At 37.9% G+C, this 25,071-nt stretch overlaps 1 protein-coding gene across 2 annotated transcripts; it reads left to right on the forward strand.

Moving 5' to 3' along the window:
* The first annotated feature begins 4,091 nt into the window (after nucleotides 1-4,091).
* Nucleotides 4,092-21,004, forward strand: LOC111021509 (Ubiquitin-associated (UBA) protein). Of its 2 annotated transcripts, XM_022298499.2 has the most exons (8): nucleotides 4,092-4,258; nucleotides 4,387-4,487; nucleotides 8,054-8,194; nucleotides 8,762-8,828; nucleotides 19,481-19,632; nucleotides 19,722-19,823; nucleotides 20,164-20,289; nucleotides 20,497-21,004. In XM_022298499.2, exons 1-8 carry the CDS (start codon nucleotides 4,234-4,236, stop codon nucleotides 20,659-20,661), a joined length of 879 nt encoding a protein of 292 aa, XP_022154191.1. In that variant the 5' UTR covers nucleotides 4,092-4,233; the 3' UTR covers nucleotides 20,662-21,004. The 2 variants fall into 2 exon arrangements, with proteins under 2 accessions (XP_022154191.1, XP_087980125.1); XM_088123999.1 differs by lacking the exons at nucleotides 4,092-4,258; nucleotides 4,387-4,487 and adding an exon at nucleotides 5,862-6,077.
* Nucleotides 21,005-25,071: the final 4,067 nt, after the last annotated feature.

Below are 25,071 nucleotides of genomic sequence, written 5' to 3' on the forward strand. Positions count from 1 at the left end.
CCTAGTTTATTGTATTTTCCCTTTGCTTTATGATAATGTACACCCCACTCGAGTTTAGTTCAAGTGGGAGTTTGTTGGGTGTGTTGCCCTAAACTCGTAGTTTGTATTTTGTAAAAACAAATGTCTATTTAATAAAGTTTTATTCAATAAATTTGTTGTTGAATCATAGCTTTGCATTATCCAAAATCCAATAAACTAAACATCCAAGGTTATTTGTGATGTAATCGGGGCAGTATATATACTGGGTATATAGTTGATATACGGGGTATATATTTGATATACCCCTGATATATGAATGGATAATGTCCCGTGAATAACCTAAAGGGTCTATAGTATATGGATAAAGCTGGGTACCTTATCCTGGAAACACTATGGATACGGCCCGCTCTGTAAAGGTTACAGACGACTCGATCCAGGTCGTTCGTGTGGAGACATGCGAGTGGGGGTATCCTAGACAATGAGTTTGTATAAGACCGGACCGCGAAATAGGCAATCTTTAGTTGTAACACCGTTAACTAATAGATTGCCATTTCTTAGGATGACTAGGCAACTCATTCTCAATCTTCAGTGAGTTATGGACTCCTGCCCGTGAGGGCTCGTTCTTTGATCTGTATGGGTGAGAGTGGCCCGAATCGCCGACTCAACATTCCTACCATTTTGAGGACGAGACCGAGTGGGGAGCTGGGAACATAACTTCACAAGATGGTATTCACTCCTCCCCGACTTTAGGGGAGTAGATGAGTGTTCCCTTAAATGCTGACTCCGAGACTTGAACAAGGGGCCCCACCCCTCTCATGGACCGAGAGGGACTTCTGGTTATTGGTTGGACCATAACCGGGTTGTTCATTAGAGGAGCAGTGGAGTTTAGAGAGTAAGATGTAACTCAGGGGTAAAACGGTAATTTGACCCAACTTGAGTTACGAATACTCGTGAAGGATTGACTCATCATTAATGGTCGTATATCCATGGACACGAAAACATTCTGCAGTGAGAAGAGTGCAACTGCGGGTCTTTAGTGGAATGACCCGTAGTTAACGAATCTAGATTAACTCGGTCAATGAGTTTGACCGATTAATCTTGCATCGTTGCAGCTTCGGATCTGTAGGTTCATTAGGTCCCCTTGCTAGCTCATAAAGGGCAAAACGAGGATCAAGTTTTTGGAAGAATTTGAATTGTTCAAATTACTTAAGGGATTATATGTATATTGATACATTATAATATATAGTTAATTATAAATTAAAACTATATATTATGAGAGAAATTATTTGAATGAGATTCAAATAAAATTAATATGAATAAGATTCATATTAAAACTACAGGTTAAAAATAATGTGCATAAGATGTACATTAGAACTATAGGTTATACGAGAGAAATGTTTTAGAATATGATTCTAATTTTATAAATAATTAAGTGTTAATTATTTATGTATATATATATTTATTAATTATTAATTAGATTAATAATTAATTATATTAATTAATTTGATTAATTAATTATATATATATATATTATTATATATATTTTAATTATTATTATATATTATATATATATATTAATATTAATATTATTATTATTATTAATATTAACTCCCCTGCAAAATTGCAGGGGAGTGGGAGGTGTTGTGACGTGGGTAGTTACCCCACGTCACCCTTCTTCTTCTCCAAGTATTGGAGAAGGAGAATAACAGTGTTAACAGAACAGAAAAAAAAAAATTCCCAACGATTTCTCTCAATATTCTCTCAATTTCTCCCTCTCTTCGATCAAGGTGCTACCACAAGCACGATCCCGAGACCCAAGAGGATAGCGAGGAAGATCCGGTGGTGGTGTTCGAGGGGAATTCACTGAAGAAACGTTCTTCAAAAGTTTGGAATTTCCCCTGTATTTTCTTCTTTAAAACTCGATTTTGTATCCCGAAAAACAGCAACGAAAATCCGTTTCCGCTCCGGGATTCACACCCCTTCAAGAAGTCCATCTTCCCTTCAAACACCTCCACGTAGGAGATCGGGTCTCCAGACCCGTCGTAGGAACTCATGACTGGAGCCTTGAACCTCGGTGGGATAGGTGCGTCTAGGATTGTTTGGGAGAAAGGCGATACCTCTTGCTCGGCCACCCGATGCAGATCTACAGGCCTGCACTGCCGCTTGAGATCTTCTATCTCCCTCTGAAATTGATCTTGGAGGAGGTCCACTTGAGACCGAAACGAATGGTCACCGTGGGAGGACCTCTCTCGATCGTCAACCTCTGGACTTTCCTCCTCATCGTCGACCAAATACCCCCGATCTCTGGGTGCCACTACTCGTCGCCTCGGTGTCTCCTCACCTCGGCCCTGATGAGCGTTATAGCTATCGAAAGATGCCAGGGGAGTCCGAACTGGTCAGACCCTCGGGCGCCGGTCCTCAACCCGGTTGTCCTGCTGAGGGTGGTCACGTACCTGTGCTCACAGGGCACCGCCTATCCCCACCCGTTGTGCCCTCGCGAGGGTGCTCCAGCTCGAGCCTCCCTGCGAGGTCGGAACTAATACTCCATTCTCTGGGTCGGATGCATCGGCCCCTTCCCTTGGTTGGGATCCCTGGAGACGGAAGAGCCGGACACCTCGTTGCCTCTCTCGACCGCTTCGAGCCTGGCCTTGACTTCCGTAAGCTCGGCAATCACGTTGGCTACCATGACAGGGTTCACGCCTGCGTCGGCACTTGCCCCGGAGCGTGCACCTGTGTTCCCCCAACAGTGGAGGCGAGGTGCACGGGGCGGCAACCCGTTCCTCTGAGGCTGTAGTGGCGGAAACTGATCTGAGGCGAGGTGGAAGTCCCGGACTGCTACTGGATCGGATGTGGCCGGCCGACCTCCATTTTCCTTGACCACCCCCGCCTGGGGTCGTCGTTCGATGACGGGAGTCCCGGCCACCTGAGAGTACATGAGTCGAGGATGGGCACGAGAAGTAGCAGCATCCTTCATCGGAGAGTGGATTGGTGAAAGTTGAGATCGTGACTGCTGGAAGCAGGTTTGGGCCATTGGCTCAGATTGCAAAAGGTGAGACTGGCTTCTAGATATGTCGTCCCCACAGACGACGCCAAATGTTTGAACTCGAATTTGGTGAGCTCGGGTACGAAGTAGATTGGAACAGTCGGGACGGACTACAGCCAACTGCCCAGCACCCCCTCCGAACACTTTCGAGACCTGCAAAACAAAGTTAGCACTCCGACGAGCAAGTCAGTTCTGGTCCGAGCTAACTTGCCGAGTCTACCTAGGATTGCGTACCTTGCATTTAAGGCTAAGGTTTCTATTTATAGAAACTGGGCCCGACAGGAACTCTGACACACCCTAAAATCGTGGTGTGTTGTCGGGCATGGAAGAGACACGTTTACGGACTTCGTTCAGGTCGGCTCGTCATCGTAGCTCGGTCCGCAACTACCGACCTGAATAATCCTTAGGAAAATTTCTAATTCCATTCGCTTACCCCTCTTACCATGACACGTGGCAGGTACAAATGCGCATCCAACAGGGGGAATCTTGATTTTCCGGTTTTTTGGGACTTTTGATTTTTGTTTTCTATGTTTGATTTTTCATGAAACTTGTTCAAATTCGAATATGAGGTTTCTAGTTTCTCCCTCCAGTGAGTGGAGGTTTGAGGAATTTGTTGGATCGAGAAATTTATTTTCCAAACTCTCTGCCATGATTTGGCGGAGATGTCGAGCCCGACGATGTTTGATTATTTTTTCACTTTAATCCTTAATATTTTAACATTTTTTAATTTTGTCCTTCCAATAAATATTTTTTTTTTGAGCTCAAGTCCTTCCAATAAATGTTTAATTTCACGGATAACACATAATATTTGATTGTTTTGCGGGAACATAGAGTTATCTAATAAAAGAAAATTTCAAATTCCACATCCGAAATTTCCTTTTTTTTTTATCAATGACCTTTCTTATCCTCTAAATTTTGGTCAAATCACTTAATATTATGCCACGGATGTTTATCACCGGCCAATCCCATCATTCATCAATAGCGAGAGATTTAGAAAAAATATAAAAATGTAAAAATTAAATTGAAAATTTTTAAATAATAAGGAAAACTCTGGGAAGATAACTCACGAATGTTTTGTTCAATTATTCCAAGGAGAGTGCCGAGAGAAACAGTAGTTTCCAAATTCCAACCGAAACGAAAAGAGACCCAATTCGAAAATCAAATAGAGAGGTGGGTCGTTGCTTCCTCTCCTCTCCTTCTTCGCTGAGACGATGAACGGCGGCCCGTCTGGATTCAGTGCGTCCCCTCAAAATTCTCTTTCTCTTTCTCTTCTCATGCTAAACTGCCCATAATTCCCCCTCCTTTCAAGTTTCAATTTCTTCTTTCAACCTTGATCGATTTGATTGTGGTCTTCTTTCTCGCAGACAATGCCCCCGTCACCCGGACCTTCATCATCGCCTCCGCTCTTTTCACCATTTTCTTCGGGATCCAAGGTCGTTCAATTAAGCTTGGCTTATCCTATCAGGTTTCTCTTCTTTCTCCTTTAGTAGCGACATGCTTTTTCGCTAACTCTGGTTTGATTTCGTGGCGACTAGGTTTCCTTCTTCTCTTCAGATGAGCACTATTGCTTGCCTCACTGTTTCTCTAACTATTAATTCCGCGATATATTATGCATCTAAATGTTGACCGGAAACTAGTTATTATAGATTGCATCCACCGAGTTAATTGATAGATAATTGGAAGTGGGGATTCTCTTTTCCTCGTGCAGTGATGACTTGGTTAAATTGATCTTGTGGGCCTATTCACTTTTGGTTCTGAATTATAGTTGCCCAACTGCCATTTTATACTCTAGTTGCTTATGTATCTATATTTTAGTAAATTCTTTGTTGCTGGGTGAGGGAAAGAGTTAGAGAAGTGGTCTCGTGGCTGGTTGTGTGGTGTGGAGGTAATACAATACAAGCTTGGTAAAATTTTGGGAGCCTGTTATGTAAAAGATTTTGGGCAGAATTTTAAGAAGGATTTGTTTTAATTTGTCAATAGAAGGGAGACTTTGGTGCATTGAGTTATTTTGACTAATCTAATACATTTTATGACCATTGTTCTTGTCCCAAGCAAGGTGGCTGGCTATAAAGATAGAAGGATGCATAAAGATTTTCTTTTATGGGATGGGATGGAATGGAAAGAGGAAATTTAGTCATGTAGTGAGATCAGATAGCACATCCATTTCCATCACAAAAGGTGGGTGAAGGATTTGGAATATAAGAAAGAGGAATGTAGTGTTATTAGAAAAATGGTTATGCAGTTTCTGCATGAACTCGGGAAAATTTGGCACAGGGTCATTCTCAATAAATTTGGGATGGAAGAGGCAGGTCGTTTTGAAAGAAAATTAGGACATGTGTCAGTGCACCCATGGTCATTCATCTTAAAGCTAAGAACTAATTTTGAGAAGTTCTTAGAATTTATAATTTATTTTATTATTATTATTACTTCATTTTGATGAAGAAAAGTTTTTGAAATTCAGAAGGTGGAAGGAAAATAAAATAAGTTTTGATGTAATTATTAGTTAGGTGTTATTCTTTTGGATTGGACCTCTTTTTTTTTTTTTTTTTTTTTTTTTTTTTTTTTTTTGATAAGAAACAAAACTTTAGAGGGCATAAAAAAAACAGCCCAACAAAGGGAACCCCTAAATAAAAAAGGGCTCCAATCCAAAAGAATGAGACCTAACTGATAATTACAAAAGGCCTTAGTGATCGAAACCCATAAGGAAGTATTAAACCTAATGAGATCCCATACATAATCCACCGTTTCTTCCACCCCCTAAACAATCTATTATTCCTTTCTAGCCAGATACCCTATAACGAAGCCAAAAAGCCCGCCTGCCAAAGAAAACGGCCTCTGTCCGAAAGGGGGGAACAACAACACTTCCTCCATCATCATCTTACAGTTTCTGGAGCGAACCCAAACAATCCCAAAACATCTGAAGAACCGAAGCCATAAATCCTGCGCAAGCTCACAGTTCCAGAACAAATGGTCGAGATCTTCCGAGGCTTTCCTACAAAGAACACACCACTGCGGACCAAGACAGAAAGAAGACATCTTTTGAATACGATCCATGGTATTGACTTTTCCCAAAAAGACTTGACACGCAAAGAACTTAATCTTCTTTGGATTGGACCCCTTTTCTTTAATGGGTGTCCACTTTTGGGCTGTCTTTTTGTATGCCCTTCTTGTATTTCTTTTCATTTTTCTTAATGAAAGTGCGGATTCTTATACAAAAAAAAAAAATAAATTTTGAGAAGATATTTGGGCGGATCGGCAGCTCTTGAACGTCCATTTTCCAAGATTATTTGTGTATCTGTAAATATTTGAGGTTGGCTAAAGGAGTTTTGGAATTTGGAGAAAAGAAGGTGAAGATTGTACTGAAAAAGAGCTTAATAGGAAATAGCAAAACTTTCAAGGCTGTTTAAATGTTTTTGCAATCAAGAGGAATAGCTCTCGTCAATTGAGTGTTCATGATAAATGCTTCAAGGGAAGTTTCAATAAGATCTATGCTGTTAAAAACTATAATGGCAGAAACAGGCTTCTTGCGCGGGGGTGTAGTGAAGGAAGGAAATCATTGTTGGTGCTCTTTATTAGATTCCTTTTGTAATTATACTCAATTGCGACGACCATTATCATTTTAAACAACAAGCTAGATCCCCTTATGATGGATGAAAGTATGAAAAGAAAGCCAAATGATGGAGAAAGGATGAAAAAAAATCAAACAAAAATTATGATGAATGAAAGTACGAAAAGAAAGCCAAAAAAAAAACTAGGTTTGAGCATCATGAGGCTACAAAGCAAGCCAACAAATTGAACAAAAAGGAGCTTAGCTGTTGGCAATCAAGAAAAGATGGTATATACCAAAACTTTTAGAATTGTAAACCCAAAGAGAGGTGCCAAAATGTGGCAAATCTCAAATCTCCTCACATGGCCTATCAATATTTGACGAGGTTATTTTGTTTCTTTCCTCAAGGCTGAAAAAATAGCTCACCAAAGTGAACAATTTCATCCTTGAACAGAGTACTTAAGGTAGCTTCCTCTATCACCATACCATGATGCAAAACTGTAAACATGCCAAAAATCTGCCACAATCGAGACCACAATTTGGTAGCAAAAGGGCATAGGCAATTTAAATCCTCTGTAGCACCTTTGCACAAAATACAACAATTGGGGAAGGACAAAATAGAGGCTCTCTTGAATAAAGTCTAAAGTAATAGCTATATTAATTGGGGCTAGAAAAGAACCAATTTTTTTCATGTTTGGGGATTTTAAGAGTTCATATCTTAGAGAAGAAAGGAAGGGAGTGTAGAGGAGGAGAGAAACAAAATTTTAGACAATGTCAAATAGGTTAGGAACCTAGTAGACTAGGCACAAAATTTAAAGCACTTTTAAAGTTAAGAAATTTATTAGACACAAAATTGAAAGTATAGAGACTTATTAGACACTTTTGAAATTCAAAGACCTATTAAACATGCACCTAATTGGTTAATAGACTAAACTTGCAATTTAACCAAAATCCTGTTGTTTCTTCCAATCATCAAGACAAATACAAAGCCCTAGAATATCTACTATAGAAGTTTTAGAAGAATGCTCTTATATTACTTGGAGCTTATGAGTTTTATTTGAAAGGGAAAGAAGTGGGAACTTGTTTACTTCCTAGATGGTTGGGGAGGTGAGGTGTAGGTTGGGAGAAGGACACCGAGGGTTGGAGCTAGTTTTTGAACATCCTAAATGGATCTGGCGGTTCTCTGTCCAGGAACTATATTTAAGAGATTCTTTATAAGATCCTGACGTGAGTCTAATAAAATTACAGAGATAGGAAGGTTTTGTTCAAAAGTTCGGGGAGGGGCTCGAGTTTGAATAAGTTGTCTAAAGGGATCCACTTATAGAAAGATTATTTTGATCATTTTGACTTCTTCTATTCCATCTTTGTTGCACATAATCCTATTATATATGGCTTAAAGTTGAATTATTTTATTCCTTTTCCATAGCAGAGATTACCCTGTTGTAAGAACATTTTTGACCAATTAATTGTCATCCTTATGGCAGGATGTTATTGTGAAGCTTCGCTTTTGGAAGTTGCTCATGTCGGTTTTTGCCTTTTCATCTACTCCTGAATTGATGTTCGGACTATTCCTGCTTTATTACTTCAGAGTATTTGAGAGACAGATAGGTTCCAACAAATACTCGGTAAGCATTTTATTCAATTCATGCCGCACGATCTTATTAAAACATATGTCATTATGAAGCAACCAGTTATGGTCGTAAATTGAATGGACCACATTAATACAATGCAGTGCTTGGTCCATAAAACTTGAAACAGAATGTTTTATATTTTTAAACAAAATAAAAATATCAAACATAACTCTGCTGTTTTTTCCCACACCACAATATTACAAATATAAATTCCCCTTCTTATATTGTTCCTTAACTCTAGAGAGGAGGGCTGGTAAAAGTTTTGTGGTTGTCTGTGTATGCATTTTTGTAGTCATTTACATGAGTTGGGGCTCATATTTGAAAGAGTTTCTTGTTTGTCATTTCATTTCCCTTCATACATAAGATTGTAAGATCCAAATTTGGTATTATCATCGTAATTAGCTTCTGTAATATTGACAGTGGCTGTTAATTACTTATGATGTTCTTGGCTCCCATTCATTTTTTTTTTCTAGTTTTTGTGCACAAAACTTTGTTTATTTTTCTTTGGTGATGTTTGTTTTCTCTTAATTAGATCTAAATTAAAATTCTGTAATGATGCAGGTCTTTATCTTGTTCTCTATAGTAACCTCCTTACTTTTTGAGGTCCTTGCAATATCACTACTTAAAGGTATGCATTCTACTCCAATCTACTAGTTTTCTTGGCAGCTAGTATAATTCTAAACTTGTGCTTGATTATTCTCTTGTTGTTGTTCTGCACCCCCTTCTTTTTCATTCTTTTAGCAGTGAATTGTTCTTTCCCTTATTTTCTCCCCTAAAAATTTGTTTGTTTGTTTGTTTGTTTGTTTTTTTCTGTTTTTTTTTGATAAGAAAGAATAACTTCATTCACTAAGGAAAAGATACAAGAAAAGGGCAGGGAGACGAGGGGGCCCCTCCCAAGGAACTAATACAAAGTAGCCCTCTAATCTTGGAGAATCATGGGTAAGTTGTAATTATAAAAGAATTTACTATGTTTAAAACCCCATAACGAAGTATTAAGCGGTACAGTATTACAATTGAGAGAGGGGAGGATTTGTTGTTGAAGACCCTTTGATTCCTCTCTTTCCAAAGGCACCACAAGAGGGCTCTAGTAGCACACCCCCACATAATTTTGAGCTTGACTTTTAAGGACCACCCATTCATCACTTCACTTAGCCAATCATCCACTCTAAATGGGAGATAAAGAGAAAAACCCATCTCTTGAAGAACGAACATCCAGAATGTGTTTAGGCACAAACTACACACTGAAGGAGCAAGATTCCAGCTTGAGAGCTTCCTTTGGAGTTTCTTGTGAGTATTTATACTGTCGTGGGCAAGGCACCAAGGGATTTACTTCACCTTTTTTGGGACTATTGAACTTCCAAATTGAGTCAACAAGCGGGACTTGAAGTTTCAGCAGACCATCAGTCAACTTAAGGAAGGCAGATTTTGTGGTGAAAACTTTAGAGCTCTCTAGGGTCCACTCCACTGTATCATCTCTATCCCTCGGCCGAAAGGACTCAAGTTTGCTCATCAAACCCAACCATCCCATTATCTGTCAAAAATACCTCTTCTAAAATCTAAAGCCCAAATTCCAAGTGCAATGCTCTTCTAACGAGTACACAGTGATGGATGCCTCCTTTTTGGATGAGAGATTATATAAATCCGGGAAAAGCTGCTGTAAAGGGGTGGAATCCAGCCAAGGATGATCCTTCTAGAAACTAACTTTCTAACCATTTATGACCTTAAACGAGACAAACTTGAAGAATGAAGGGCTGGTTTTCGCTATGTAGAACCAAGGGGAACCCACCACCTTATGGGAGGGAGAGATGCCCACACAAAGTGATCCTGTCCATAGATACTCACAATGATCCTCTTCCATAAAGGATTAGCTTCTTGCATGAATTTCCATAACCATCTTTGGAGAAGGGCAGTGTTTCTTTGGTAAAAAGAACCATCATCGAGGCCATCGTAAGATAAGGGAGGGCCTGTAATTTCCCATTTCATCAAATGCTTTAGAAATTTTGAGGGGCACCCACCCCACACAAAGTTTCGAACCACTCTCTCTATTCGAGCATCGGCTTTCTTCGGAGCTCTAAAGATGGAGAAAGCATACGCCGGAAGGCTATTGAACATAAAGTTGCAAAGGCTGGGTGACCCCCTTTCAAGATCAGAGAGTTTTTCCATTTATCAAGCTTTGCCGCAAACTTATCAATAGGAGGCTTCCAAAATAAACCTTTCTAGGATTACCTCCCAAGGGAACTTCCAAATAGTTGAAAGGAAGGTCTTCTACTTAACAGCCAGCTCGGAAGCTGCCAACAACAGTTGCTGCCTCTCGATGTTAATCCCCACCAAATTAGTTTTCTCATTGTTGAGCAACAAACCAGACCCAAGAATAAGGACAGAAAGGACCACCATCTCTAAGGTCGCAATCATCAAAATTGCGGAAAATCAAAGTTTCATCAACAAACTGTAGGTGAGTAATCTCTATCTCGAGTGCCTACCTGGGGACCTTTCAAAAGTCACCTTTAACACCATTAGTGGATGGAGCGACCAAGGGAATAACCTTAAGGGTTAAAAGAAAGGGAGAGAATATCGCCTTGTCTAAGCCATCTCTTTGCAAAAATCTTACCTCTAGGCTGGCATTGAGAAGAATAGAGAAGTTGGCTGTCGAGATACAATCCTTTATCAACTTCCTCCATTTTGTCCCAAAACCCTTAAGCTCAAGAATGCTGTCGCGGTAATCCCAATCAACATTGTGATAGAATCTGCTTCTATTATTTATGTATTAGAGGGGAATTTACAGGTAGAGGTAGAGGGAGATTGAAGAGCTCCCTAGCCTCTCCTACAATTCCTTACAAGGAAAAATACCAACCAAAAAGATACCCCCACCCCTCAACCACAGCAGACTAACCACTCAGTTTACTGCCAAAATTACCCCCCTAACTAACTAGGGCCCACAAGGGTATTTCCTCCTTTTCCCCTATTACCCTTCCTCCTAACATACCTATTTACAATTGGGGGTCTATCACCTTGTCATAAGCCTTTTCAAGGTCGAGCTTTAGGAGGTATCCTTTCTTCTTGTAGAGACTAAGGTTGGAGAGAATCCAATGTAATGTATTCTCATTATTAAAGTCTATATATGTAGACAAATATACAAGGTTGACCTAATCTTATAAGGAGAAGGTAAATGACAAATTAATATTAATACAAGAATATAAAATATACTAATATATACTCTAACACTCCCCCTCAAGTTGGTGCATATATATTAATCATGCCTAACTTGTTAGACAAATAATCTATTCGTGCTCCATTCAATGCTTTAGTAAAGATATCTCCTAGCTGCTTTCCAGTCTTCACATATAGCCACCAATCCTTGTTGTATTTTCTCACGTACATAATGACAATCAACTTCAATGTGTTTGGTTCTTTCATGAAATACTGGATTAGATGCAATATGAAGAGCTGCTTGATTATCACACCAAAGTTTCATTGGAGTGGTGATGCCAAATCCCAATTCAGTCAGAAGCTGCTGTATCCATACTAATTCACACACCGACTGTGTCATAGCTCTATATTCTGATTCAGCACTCGAACGCGACACCGCATTTTGTTTCTTACTTTTCCAAGAAACTAAATTACCTCCGACAAATACACAATATCCTAAGGTTGATCTTCTATCTTTCTTAGAACCTGCCCAATCAACATCTGAAAAATATTCAGTATTAAGATGACCATGATCTTTATATAACAAACCACGTCCAGGAGCACCTTTCAAATAACATAAAATATGTTCCAATGCGATCCAATGGTCAGTCGTAGGAGAACTCATAAACTGACTTATAATACTGACTGTATAAGCTATGTCTGGCCTCGTAACCGTAAAATAATTCAACTTCCCTACTAATCTCCTATACTTCTCAAGATCTTTCAACAACTCCCCTTCCTTTGTAAGTTGTAAATTAGGTATCATTGGGGTACTACGCGGCTTAGCAGCTAACTTTCCTGTTTCAGTTAATAGGTCAAGTACATATTTCCTCTGTGATAAGAGAATCCCCTTCTTGCTCCTTATTACCTCAATTCCTAATAAATATTTCAGCACTCCCAAATCCTTCGTATGAAATTGACTATGAAGGAAAGTTTTGAGTGATAGGATGCCTGATGAATCATTACCAGTAATCACAATATCATCAACATATACGACCAGTAAGATAACACCAGACTCAGTTTGTTTATAAAAGACAGAATGGTCCGACTTACTCTTCTTCATTCCAAAGTTCTCAACCACCTGACTGAATTTTCCAAACCATGCTCGTGGACTTTGTTTCAACCCATATAAGGATTTACGAAGACGACATACCTTTCCATTCTCCCCCTGAGCAACAAAACCTGGTGGTTGCTCCATATACACTTCCTCTTGAAGATCACTATGGAGGAAGGCATTTTTAATATCAAGCTGATGTAACGGCCAATGGTGAATAGATGCCAAGGAAATGAATAACCTAACAGAAGTCAATTTAGCAACCGGAGAAAAAGTATCACTATAATCAATTCCATAAGTTTGCGCATATCCTTTAGCAACAAGGCGAGCTTTCAAACGGGCAATGGATCCATCAGGATGAACTTTAACAGTAAACACCCATTTACAACTGATAGGTTTTTTTCCTGCAGGAAGAGACACTAAATCCCAAGTACCGTTGTCATTTAAGGCAGCCATTTCCTCCAACATAGCAGCCCGCCAACCAGGATGAGACAAAGCTTCATGAACGGTTTTAGGAACAGATACAGACTCAAGAGATGCAAGAAACGAACAAGTAGGTGAGGACAAATGGTTATATGAGACAAAAGAAGAAATAGGATAAATACATTTACGCTTACCTTTTCTAAGAGCAATTGGAAGGTCATCACTTGTTCCTGGATCCTCGGACGAAGAATCTGCTGGTATAGGGCATGAGTCCGTAGGAGGTTGCCGACGAGAATAAACTTGAGTAATGGTGGGAAGAGAAGGATCAGGCACATAGGAAGATGTATTGCTAGGAAGCTCTTCAGTGGAAGGAGAGACAATGAAATATACAAGAAAGTCATCATCTTCTTGTGAACTCTCCCCCTGACTGGTACTCAAAGATGATGAAAAAGGAGTATTTTCAAAGAATGTAACGTCGGGAGAGATAAGATATCTATTAAGATCAGGACAATAACATCGATACCCTTTTTGAACACGAGAATAACCAAGGAAAATGCATTTCAAGGACTTGGTGTCCAATTTGGTGAGCTGAGGGCGAACATCACGAACAAAACAGGTGCAACCAAATATTTTAGGTTTAATAGGAAATAAAGGTTGCATAGGACATAGAGTACGATAAGGTATCTCACCCTTAAGAACTGATGAAGGCCGTCGAAATAGCATCGGCCCAAAAATATTTTGGAACATGCATTTGAAACATTAAGGCCCTTATTGTTTCGAGATGATGTCTATTTTTTCTTTCTGCAACTCCATTTTGAGACGGAGTATCGACACAAGAGGATTGGTGAAGAATACCATATTCACTCAAATAAGAGCCAAGAGTTCCAGAAAAATATTCTTTAGCATTATCACTTCGTAGAACTTTAAGAGAGCCACCAAATTGAGTTCGAATTTCAGCATGAAAGTTACGAAAATGAGAAAGTAACTCAGAACGATGTTTCATTAAATATAACCAAGTTGCACGGGAAAAATCATCGACAAATGTAATAAAGTACCGAAACCCACTTTTGGACTCAATAGGACACGGACCCTAAACATCAGAATGAACTAATTCAAAAAAGGTAGTAGCTCGTTTATTGACTCTAGGATACAAACTAAGACGATGAAACTTAGCAAATTGACATGACTCACAATCTAAAGAATGCAAGGTATGAAATTGAGGACGAAGACTCTTTAACATGGAGAGAGATGGATGACCAAAACGACAATGTTCTTCGAAAGGAGTTGGCACTCGAGTGCAAATAGTGGCTGTAGGTATTTGTGTATCAAACGTGTAGAGGTCATTGGATTCACGCCCTTTACCAATAGTCTTCTTCGTCGTAAGATCCTGAAATAGGCAATAACCAGGGAAGAATAAGACACAACAATTGAGATCACGAGTGAGTTTACTAACAGAGATCAAATTAAAAGAAAATTGTGGTAAATTTAAAACAGATGTTAGTGAAAGGGATGTGGAAAGATGAACTGTGCCAGAGCCAAGAACAGGAGAAGTTGTGCCATTTGCTATGGTAACATCAGACAAAGATGCAGATGGGGAGAAATTAGCAAATAAGTTAGGGTTACCTAACATATGATTTGTCGCACCAGAGTCAAAGACTCATTTTGATGTGGAGGAAATAAGACATTTACTGGTGTTACCTGACTCGGCGATGGCGGTAATCGGATTAGAGGACGATGCCATCAATGACTCTTGATACTATTGGAACTTAGCAAATTCTTTCGCAGGAATTGTAACTAACTTGCCAGCATTATCAGGAGTAGATGCAACATGGGCAGATTGTGTTTTCTGACCTTTATTCAATAGCTTTCTACATTCTCGTTTTGTATGACCAGGCTTATGGCAATAATTGCAAAAAATAATATCTCCTGAATTTGATTTTGGAGCACTAGAACGTTGAGCGTTCGAAGTCGTGGAATTCCCTTAGTAGGTATTACCTCTGTTTGCATTTGTACTACGTCCAACCAAAGCACTATTAGACTGAGATGACAAGACGGGTTGTGACTTCTCAACTCGAAGTACTCGAGTGTATGCCTCCTCTAAAGCTGGAATTTCCGAAAATTGGTCTTTGGCCACATCAAATCTAGGTGGAAGACCAAGAAGAAAACTGATAACTGCTAGTTGTTCGCGTTGGGCAAGCCGAACTTTTGCATCATTACTATCTGGGAGTAATGCATTAAACTCTGCATAAATTCGTTTGTGTTCCATAAAGTAATTTGTAAGAGATTGGTCACCAAACTCAGGTTGGTAGAAGCGCTTGCAGATTTCAAATATTCGACTAACATTTCCTTTTCCAGAATAAAGGAATTCTAAATATTTAAGCAACTCTTTAACATACTCACATTCATTGACCAAGCCAATAATGTCACCCTCGATCGAATTCTTGATCTGCAGAACCAGTCGAGTATCATCCCGCAACCAAGCTTTCTTGTTCTCATCCTTAGGCGGATCCTCAGTTATGTGATCGTCCATATCAATACTTCGCAAAAAAAAGACGAACATTGATTTTTCATGAAGAATAGTTTGATCCATTCAACTTGTGTTATGTGATTTTTGATATCATTGGGATCACCTTAGAAGTTACAATTGATTTCTTCTCAGCCATAACAAACAAGCGAACTTATTTGAACAAAACGACAGAACCAGACCAAACCACCCGAACCAAACAAAACAGATGAATAAAACGGTTGGAACCAAACCAGATTAGGTGTTTTCTGAAACCAAAAACCTCAAGTGCTACCCCACGACAACCAGAGGGGCGAAGGCGATTGGCGGTGACTGAAGCGCACGGCGATGAAGGTGCGAAGGACGGCGAGACGAAACCCACGAATAGCAATTGGAAAATAGCTGGCAAATTAGCAAACGACGGCGGCGGTGATCGGTGGCGGCGGCGGTGGTCGGCGGCGGCGATTTGTGTTAGATAGCAATGAACAAAACCCTAAGGTACAAAACCCTAATGGGTGCAAAATCCTAATGGGCAAGAAACCTAGAGCTCTGATACCATGTAGAGACTAAGGTTGGAGAAAATCCAATGTAATGTATTCTCATTATTAAAGTCTATATATATAGACAAATATACGAGGTCGACCTAATTCTATAAGGAGAAGGTAAATGACAAATTAATATTAATACAAAAATATAAAATATACTAAAATACTCTAACACTTCTGATTCTTAGTTTTCCATTCCCTAACCACCTCAAAGGCCTACAATGACACCTAAGATCTGTCTTCCTCCCCCAAAAGCAGCATGAATATCATTAAATGATAAAAGGGAGGACTCTCTTGAGCCTTTCGCTAGAACTTTGACGATGATCTTGTACAAAGAAGTCACAAGGCTGATCGGTCTAAAGTTTTTACCTTGTTTGTCCTAGACTTCTTTGGAATGAGGCACACATACATCTCATTGGTTATGTTACTAATGATGTCGTTTTCAAAAAAATCTCGGAAGACCTCTTCTAGATTATTTTTCAAGATGTTCCAAGATTTTTTAAAAAACTCGTTGGTCATACCATCAGCACCCGAAGACTTCAGATTACTGAACTCTTCATTGCCTTGATAATTTCACTCTCTTAAGAGGGAGCCTCAAGCCACTCTTGCCACTGTCCATCAAAAGGAAACGTGCGCCTTCATCCTTTGAGAAAAGGTTGGAGAAAAAAGCAAGAATTTCACTATCAATTTCAGCATCAGAGGTTAGTAAGATACCATCCTTATCTTCCAAGGATGCAATGAAGCTTTTATTCTTTCTCACATTAACTCATCTATGGAAGAAAGCTGTGTTCTCATCCCCTTGGTTCAGCCACTGGATTTTGCATTTTCGATCCTGAGATCTGTTCTCCTTTAGACTAAGTCTTCAAATTGAAAGAGTAGGTTTTTCCTTCTAAGCAACGAACTTTAGACATCCCCCTGTCTTCTAAGAAGTCGATGTGGTCAAGGTGGTGCTCTTCCATGTGGGCCACATTGATTAGAAGGAAACTCACAATGATCCTCTTCCATGTGGGCCACATTAATTAGAAGGAAGCTCTGACCCATTGTCTTCTAATCCATGTGACGTAAGAAATCAATGTGGTCAAGGTGGTGGGTCATATACTCAGCAATCGAGGACTTAGGGCTAGGACTAGAGACGTCAGAGTTTGTTTCCTCTCTAAGTTTCCCACCACCTTGTTTTTCCGTCGTACATAGCTGGCCTCTTTTCAAAAGTCGGATTGTTAATACAAGTACTGTTATAAAAGACACTAGGTTGAAAATGTAAAGACCACTATTCAATATGATAGAAAGGTAAACCCCAAATGTAGTTGGGCCCCCGTTGCTCCATCATGAAAATCCTTTCTTGGAATGCTAGGAGCCTATGATTGGGTAAGAGAAGGTTGGTTAGAAAAGTCTCAACTCAAAGAGAGTTGGGATGTTGTTATTCTTCGAGAAACAGATGCTTTCTGGTAGAACTAGGGTCTTTTAATTAGTACGCATAGCATTGATGCCTTTTTTTTCCTTTGTGGGAAATAGATATTTCATTGTTGGGATGAACTATAAAAAAGGAGAAAACTCCGATGACCTAGTAGTTACAAAAAGGTCCGTTAGTTTATCAAAAGGTCATTAAGACTCTAATTTGTGAAAGAATAGCATAAATATTATTATTTACATGGAGTGTCTTTACAAAATTAAATTTGAAAAGTTATCGAGGGAGTAAAAGTTTCAGGCTGCCAAGTGCCAAATCCATTTGTCCTCTCTAGTGAAAAGGGCGATGTTGGAGAGCATGAGAGAAAGCTTTTCACTCACTAAATTTCTTCATCATTTAAAAGCCATTTAAAGTTGTAATCTCAAGACTTGTTGGGGATGACGATTACGTTTTAACTAGTGTACTTGATTTTTGGTTCCCTATATAAAATAAGGTTCAAAGACAAATCTCACCTTTGGAAGACTGCCTACTTCCAGTAAGAAACATACTTTGTTTCTATTTAAGCGAGACTTTGATTTAATTTCTCTCTAAAGCTCTTTCCTTCATGGAGCCAAGTCAGAAAAAGCTTGAGAGAGTTCTTATGGGAGGGTGTTGGATCTCATTTAGTTAAGTGGGAGTCGATCTTTAGAGCAACTGTGGAAGGAGGTTTAGGGTTTGGGAATCTATCTAATAATAACATTACCCTGCTAACCAAATGACTGTGCATCTTCCTTTACAGCAAGATTTTGTTTTCCAGAGAGATTAGTTGAAGTTTTAATTCCACGTGGATTGTGGGACCTAATTGCAATTTGTTTGTATCACAAAACTAACAGCCCTCCTAATCCACTAGCTCCTACCTCCATTCGAGATCCACTACAATTAAATCAAAACTTTTATCTACTACTTCCATTTGTTATTCTTCAAGAAGAGCCTTTGGTGGGAAGATAGTTTTGAGGAGAAATGCCATGAGAAAGATGCGGTGGAGTTCATCTCAAAATTAAAAGAAAAACCAAATAGGGTAGACATAAAAAGCTCTGCCCACGCTTTTTCTCCTTTTCATATATCAATGAAAAGTTTTTTCTTGTTCAAAATATATATATATATATATATATATATATATTATAAACTCTTCTCGAACTTGAGACAGGGAAAAAAAGAATTGAGATTGTTGGCGGAGACTAAGGTTTTCATATCCCAAAAAAGAGTGCGACCAAGGCTTTGTTTCTAAAGTGAGCATCACCAAATATGGTGACATTCTTTGCAGACAAGATATGTGAAGATGAGAGAGCAAATATGAGATATCTTCACGAAAGCATTAAATGGAGCACGTATAACTTCTTTTAACAAGTTGGGCATGATTGACGTATATGCTCAAACTTGAGGAAGGTGTCATAGACTTATAGTGCTTATATTTGTATATTTGTTTTATTTTTATAAGAAACTGAGAATTAATTATCAAAGAATATTAGTGTATTTGTTTTATTAGAGATATTTTTCTTTTTCGTCTTTTTACATTCTTTTAGTGAGGTTAAATTGTACACTTTTTCTATATATGTCCTGAGTGAATGGAATAGAAATTATTGATTCTCACCTTAGTGTTTACAAAAACTATCCAGGTAAAGGCTTGATCTTATTGGTATCAAAAAGCTTTTCCAACTAACCACACTAATATGGAAGGGTTAGACCATTACTCAACCTTTGAAAGAAAAAATAAAAAAGAAAAGTAGGAAAAGCCTAGGATGCGACAGTTCACATGTAACCAGTATGCAATAAATGGATGAACAGGCCTAGGATGGGATGTTCATTTAGTTGGTATCTGATTTTAACTATCTCATCATGTTGTCATTGAACATCAGTTGTGGCAGGAATCTATTGTGGGAATTATGGATGAAAAACAATTATAGCAGATTGGTGGTCAGATGCCTCAGCTTGCTCATTATGCTTTGCAATATGAAATTTATTGTTTATTTCATGCCATCTTGTTAATTTTGGAGTTCATTTCTGTTGTATCTTAAATTCAGAATAAATTTCACCTATTTTTAGTCAGATTTTAGCATCAAAAGTTATGTTCTACTTCTAATGATTTTCACTTAGTTAACACTTCTTTTTCTTTCTTTCTGTGCAGATCCTGCAGTGAATCTAGTCACTTCTGGACCTTATGGTCTTTTATTTGCTTCCTTTGTACCCTTCTTCTTTGATATTCCTGTTTCAACTCGGTTCCGTGTATTTGGAGTTCGTTTCTCTGACAAGTCTTTCATATATCTGGCTGGTCTTCAGGTTAGGAGTGACTGTTTTATGTATACCTTTTGTGATACCTTCTTCGCTTTATCTAGCTGTGTACTCTAGTTTTATTGTCGATCTTGCAGCTACTTCTGTCCTCATGGAGAAGATCCATCTTACCAGGGATATGCGGAATACTTGCTGGTTCCCTATATCGTTTGAATGTATTTGGCATCCGCAAGGCTAAGGTTAAATTCTAAATTTGCACAAACACATTGGTTTCTTATTTTTCCTTGTGAAATTATAATTCTGTTATTTAGATTGTAGTTTGGGCTTTTGGTATTTGTTCAAACTGTGGAAACTAAACTCAGGCTTTATAAATGACAGACAAACTTACATTTACATGTTTTTTTTTTAATCTCCTGTAATATTTTGATGTTATAAAATTTGATCTTTTATGCAACAATTTCATTCTGTTATTCGTTTTTGTTCATTTTTAGTGTGTTTGACATAATCTTGTCTTTCTATAGTTAGGTTCTTTCGAGTTATCTAAACAACGCATAATTGTATTTATCTTCATGTTTACAGTTTCCAGAGTTCATCAGTTCATTCTTTTCACAATTTTCTTTGCCATCTGTGGGGAATCCTCCAGCAGCCGCCCCGAATAGAGATGTTAGAGGAAACATGCCATCTTTCACAGGCCGCCAGGTTGAGGTTAGTACATTTGGCGAATGCTTCTTTCTGCTGTCAGTTTAAACACATTTCATAAGCTACACCATTCCACGAAGAGAATTTGATTATTTATTAGACTTCTAAGGTATGCTGACCAACTTTTAAGCATGAGCCGACTCTGCCATAGTAATTGTGAGAATGTGGGTACTATGGAATCTAAACTGGTTTAATTTCCTTGTGCTATTTTAGAGGAACTATCCTACTGTGCCAACTGCCACGGAACCACCAGAGGATTCCATTGCTACACTTGTTTCGATGGGCTTTGACAGAAACTCGGCCAGGCAGGCCCTTGTGCGGGCCAGAAATGACGTTAACATGGCAACGAACATCCTTCTTGAAGCACAATCGCACTAATTCCATGAAATTTTTTTCTGGGTATATGAGACGTTTGGTGTCCACAATTCCGAGAGCAATCAAATTCAGTATCCGGGGATGACGGTCCCACAAACTTGCATTTGCTGACAACTGAGTTTTGATGGGGGTGCAGGAAATCACCAGGCTGCTTTCCCTAACTCTTACGGGTTCCTCTTTTGTTCCTCTATTACAGCTCTCAAATTTTCTTGATACTTAAGATTGCTTAGTCTGTACAAATTGAAAATTATGCTGGTAGTGATATTTATTATGGAATCGGGATGTGCAGAATTCTTTGGTTCTGTGATATCTATAAAAATTGCAGATTCTCTGCTGACCAACACAAGTTTCTTTTTGGAAAATAATTGCTTTTAGAGTTTTGAGCTTTCTATGTGAATTTTGACTTAGATTTTCAAATCTCGTCCGACTAAAGAATAAATGTTTACATCCTTCTGAAAACAATTTGTGGCTAGCTATATAACAACTTTTGCGTTTGGATTATTTTATCTTTTTGATAATTGATTTTTTTTCCATGCTGGATTAGACAATATTGATATTTCATTGTAGCGAGTACCTTTTTACCTATTTAATTGTGGTTAGGTTTGGATATTTTTATGGTTTAGTTTTGGCAATGTACATTTTTTAGTGTTTGGTTGGTTGGCTTTTGTGTGATTCATTAGCTGGTTTGTAAGTTTTTTTTTTCTTTTCTATTTTAGATTGAAGGAAGTATTAATTGTATTGCTTATTTAAGTTTAACATTTAATTTGATGAAATAAAAACTTTTAGGTTAAAATATGAAAATTTTCCTTTTTTCTCTCTCCAATTTCAAATTTTAATTCAGAATTTTCAAGCGTTAATTAAAATAGAGAAATAAGAAGTAAATATTAAAGTGTATATACGTGTACACACTGAATATTTTGAACGTTGTTTATTTATTTATCACGTTACTATCTTTGAATCTATCTTATTGTTCATGATTTAATATTTGAGCATGAGATTTATTGTTCAAAAAGTTAGTTATTGCTTTCCTTCCATGCACAATGTTATTTACTAGATGTATTTCAATTTTTTATGAGCACGTTGATTATATATTACTTCTTTGTCCAAGTATCTATGTTGTTGATTCTTTGTCCGAGTATATTGTTGATTCTTTGTCCCAGTATCTGTATTGATAAATCAATATTGCCATTGACGTCTTGTATAATGTGTTTCTAATTTTGTTTAAAAATTATTGACATATTGAGAGTATGTTTCCTTATTATTTTAAAGTTCATATATTATTTTTTATGCAATATATGTATATGTGTGTATATATATATATATACACGTACATACACATACATATATAAAAATATGTGTATGTGTTGATCCAATTAGCAGATATCATCGATATTGTCATTCTAATATATATAATATGTAAATATGTACGTGTGTATATATATCTATGTATGCACATATTTACATACACCCCATATAAAAATCAATTTTCCATCATACAAATAGTATGAAATGTCCTATTATGCCCAAATGACAATGGTACTTGGGATTTAGTGTCTCTTCCTGCAGGAAAGAAACCTACCGGTTGTAAATGGGTGTTTGCTGTTAAAGCTCATCCTGATGGATCAATTGCCTGTTTGAAAGCTCGTCTTGTTGCTAGAGGATGTGCTCAGACTTATGGAATTTATTATTCGGATACTTTTTTCCAGTTGCTAAATTAATTTTGTCAGGTTATTTATTTCCTTGGCATCTATTCACCATTGACCCCTACATCAGCTTGATATTAAAAATGACTTCCTTCATGGTGATCTTCAAGAAGAACTGTATATAGAGCAACCACAAGGTTTTGTTGCTCAGGGGGAGAATGGAAAGGTATGTTGTCTCTGAAAATCCTTATACGGACTGAAACAAAGTCCACGAGCATGGTTTGGAAAATTCAGTCAGGTGATTGAGGACTTTGGAATGAAGAAGAGTAAGTCGGACCATTCTGTCTTCTATAAACAATCTAAGTCTGGTGTTATCTTACTAGTTGTAAATGTAGATGATATTGTGATTACTGATAATGATTCATCAGGCATCCTATCACTCAAAACTTTTCTTCATAGTCAATTCCATACTAAGGATTTGGGAGTGCTAAAATACTTCTTAGGGATTGAGGTAATAAGGAGCAAGAAGGGGATTCTATTACCACAAAGAAAATATGCACTTGACCTGTTAACTGAAACATGAAAGTTAGCTGCTAAGCCACGTAGTACTCCAATGATACCTAATGTAACAACTTACAAAGGCAGGAGAGTTGTTGAAAGATCTTGAGAAGTATAGAAGATTAGTAGGGAAGCTGAATTATCTTACACAAGGCCAGACATAGCTTATCTAGTCAATATTATGAGTCAGTTTATGAGTTATCCTACGACTGACCATTGGGCCGCATCGGAACATATTCTATGCTATTTGAAAGGTGCTCCTGGACGTGGTTTGTTATATAAAAATCATGGTCATCTCAATATTGAATGTTTTTTGGGTAGGTTATAAGGAAAATAGAAGATCAACCTCAGGATATTGTGTATTTGTCGAAGGTAATTTAGTTTATTTGAAAAGTAAGAAACAAAATGTGGTGTCACGTTCGAGTGCTGAATCAGAATATAGAGCTATGACACAATCGGTTTGTGAATTGGTATGGATATATCAACTTCTGACTGAATTGAGATTTGGTATCACCAATCCAATGAAACTTTGGTGTGATAATGAAGCAGCTCTCCATATTGAATCTAATCCAGTATTTCATGAACGAACCAAACATATTGAAGTTGATTGTCATTATGTACGTGAAAAAATACAGCAAGGATTAGTGGTTACAGAATATGTGAAGACTGAAGAGCAGTTAGGAGATATCTTTACTAAAGCATTGAATGGAGCACGGATAGATTGTCTCTCTAACAAGCTGGGCATGATTAACATATATGCACCAACTTCAGGGGAGTGTTAGAGTATATTAGTATATTTTTATATTCTTGTATTGATATGTATTAATTTATCCTTTACTTTCTCCTTATAGGATTAGGTCAACCTTGTATATTTGTTTAGACTTTAATAACGAATAGTAAATATATTGGATTCTCTTAAACCCTAGTGTTTACACCATTATATATTGATATATCTATTTTTAATTTTTCATTTGGCATATTATTCATGTCTTGTCTGTTACCAAGTAAATCCGAGGAGACATGTACTGAAAAAAAAAAAATCCAAAGACATGCGCATGAGCCCCAATTTGGCCATGTACACGATTACCTTAGTTAAACTGAGCTCACCGAATCAAAGGCCGAGCTACCTGTGCGATTTGTACTAGAGGCAACTAGAAAAAGGAGGCACTGATACCCTACGATCGAATCCTAACGTGCCTCAGAGTATGATCTAGGATGTCGCCGCATGTCTCCTCTGTGCCCAAGGGGTCAGAGTGTCAGCCCCGCACCACTTGCTCGCTCCTCCCTTCCCTCCCTCCCTCTCTCTTCAAATAAAAGCAACGGTTGAATAATAAAATTTGACCAATTATGAAGAGTCACATCATTATTTTAAAATTATATTTAGGATTAGTCACAATTTTACACGTGTCCTAAATTAATTTTAAAATCAACAAATCAAATTATACCACGTGTTTTTCTTATGGTCGATCGATGATATCTGCTAATTGGATCAACCCATGTGGAGATTGAGCTCGAATCCATTAAGTTCATCACCCATATAAGACCCACTAAGACACTATAACTAGAGGAGCTCACCTCTCATTTGAAGCCTACAGAGAAATTAGAGATTTAAAGCCATCAGAACATTCAAAATCGTCTACAATCATTAAGAGTCAAGCGAAGCATCTAGAGTCAACCGAAATTGAAGACTTGAAGAATCGAAGATTACAAGACTTCAGGAATTGAATATTCTCTTCGTCAAGCAACGAGCCAAAAACTTCATCAAATTGTGAACTTCATCAAGCTGTGAATTTCGTTAAGCTGTTCCCCTCCTAATTGAAGACCAAAAAGTCATCGAAACAAAACTGGCTTGACTTGAGGGAAAGCCTCATAATTTTCTAAGATTTGCATAGTCACATGTCTTAAATTTGGGAGGAAAAATAATTATTTCTCATATTGAATAATAAAACCATAAGTCATCTTAAGTAGAGGTGAGAAACAAATCTAAATAAGGAATATATCAGAATAAACTACTAATTTCAAATAATAAAAGAAAAAATAGTAAATAAATATTTAGAGTAATTATTTACTAAAAAATCATAAAACCAACACTCTCCCTCAATCTGGTTTAAAGGTTTCTTCTATTGCCAGCTTGTCAATCAACTTATCGAATTGCATTTTTGGAAGGCTTTTAGTCAACACATCAACGATTTGCTCTGTTGTTGGTAGGTAA

Source organism: Momordica charantia, assembly GCF_013281855.1.
Source record: "Momordica charantia cultivar OHB3-1 chromosome 5 unlocalized genomic scaffold, Mcharantia_2.0 BLBB01000005.1, whole genome shotgun sequence".
Lineage (NCBI taxonomy): Eukaryota > Viridiplantae > Streptophyta > Magnoliopsida > Cucurbitales > Cucurbitaceae > Momordica > Momordica charantia.

What these genes read in the sequence shown, in the direction of transcription:
- LOC111021509 (XM_022298499.2), top strand. Translation starts at nt 4,234, where the DNA reads ATGAACGGCGGCCCGTCTGGATTCA. An exon ending in CGGCGGCCCGTCTGGATTCA is followed by an intron (nt 4,259 to 4,386) that starts GTGCGTCCCCTC and finishes TCTTTCTCGCAG; the next exon opens with ACAATGCCCCCGTCACCCGG. An exon ending in TAGGTTCCAACAAATACTCG is followed by an intron (nt 8,195 to 8,761) that starts GTAAGCATTTTA and finishes GTAATGATGCAG; the next exon opens with GTCTTTATCTTGTTCTCTAT.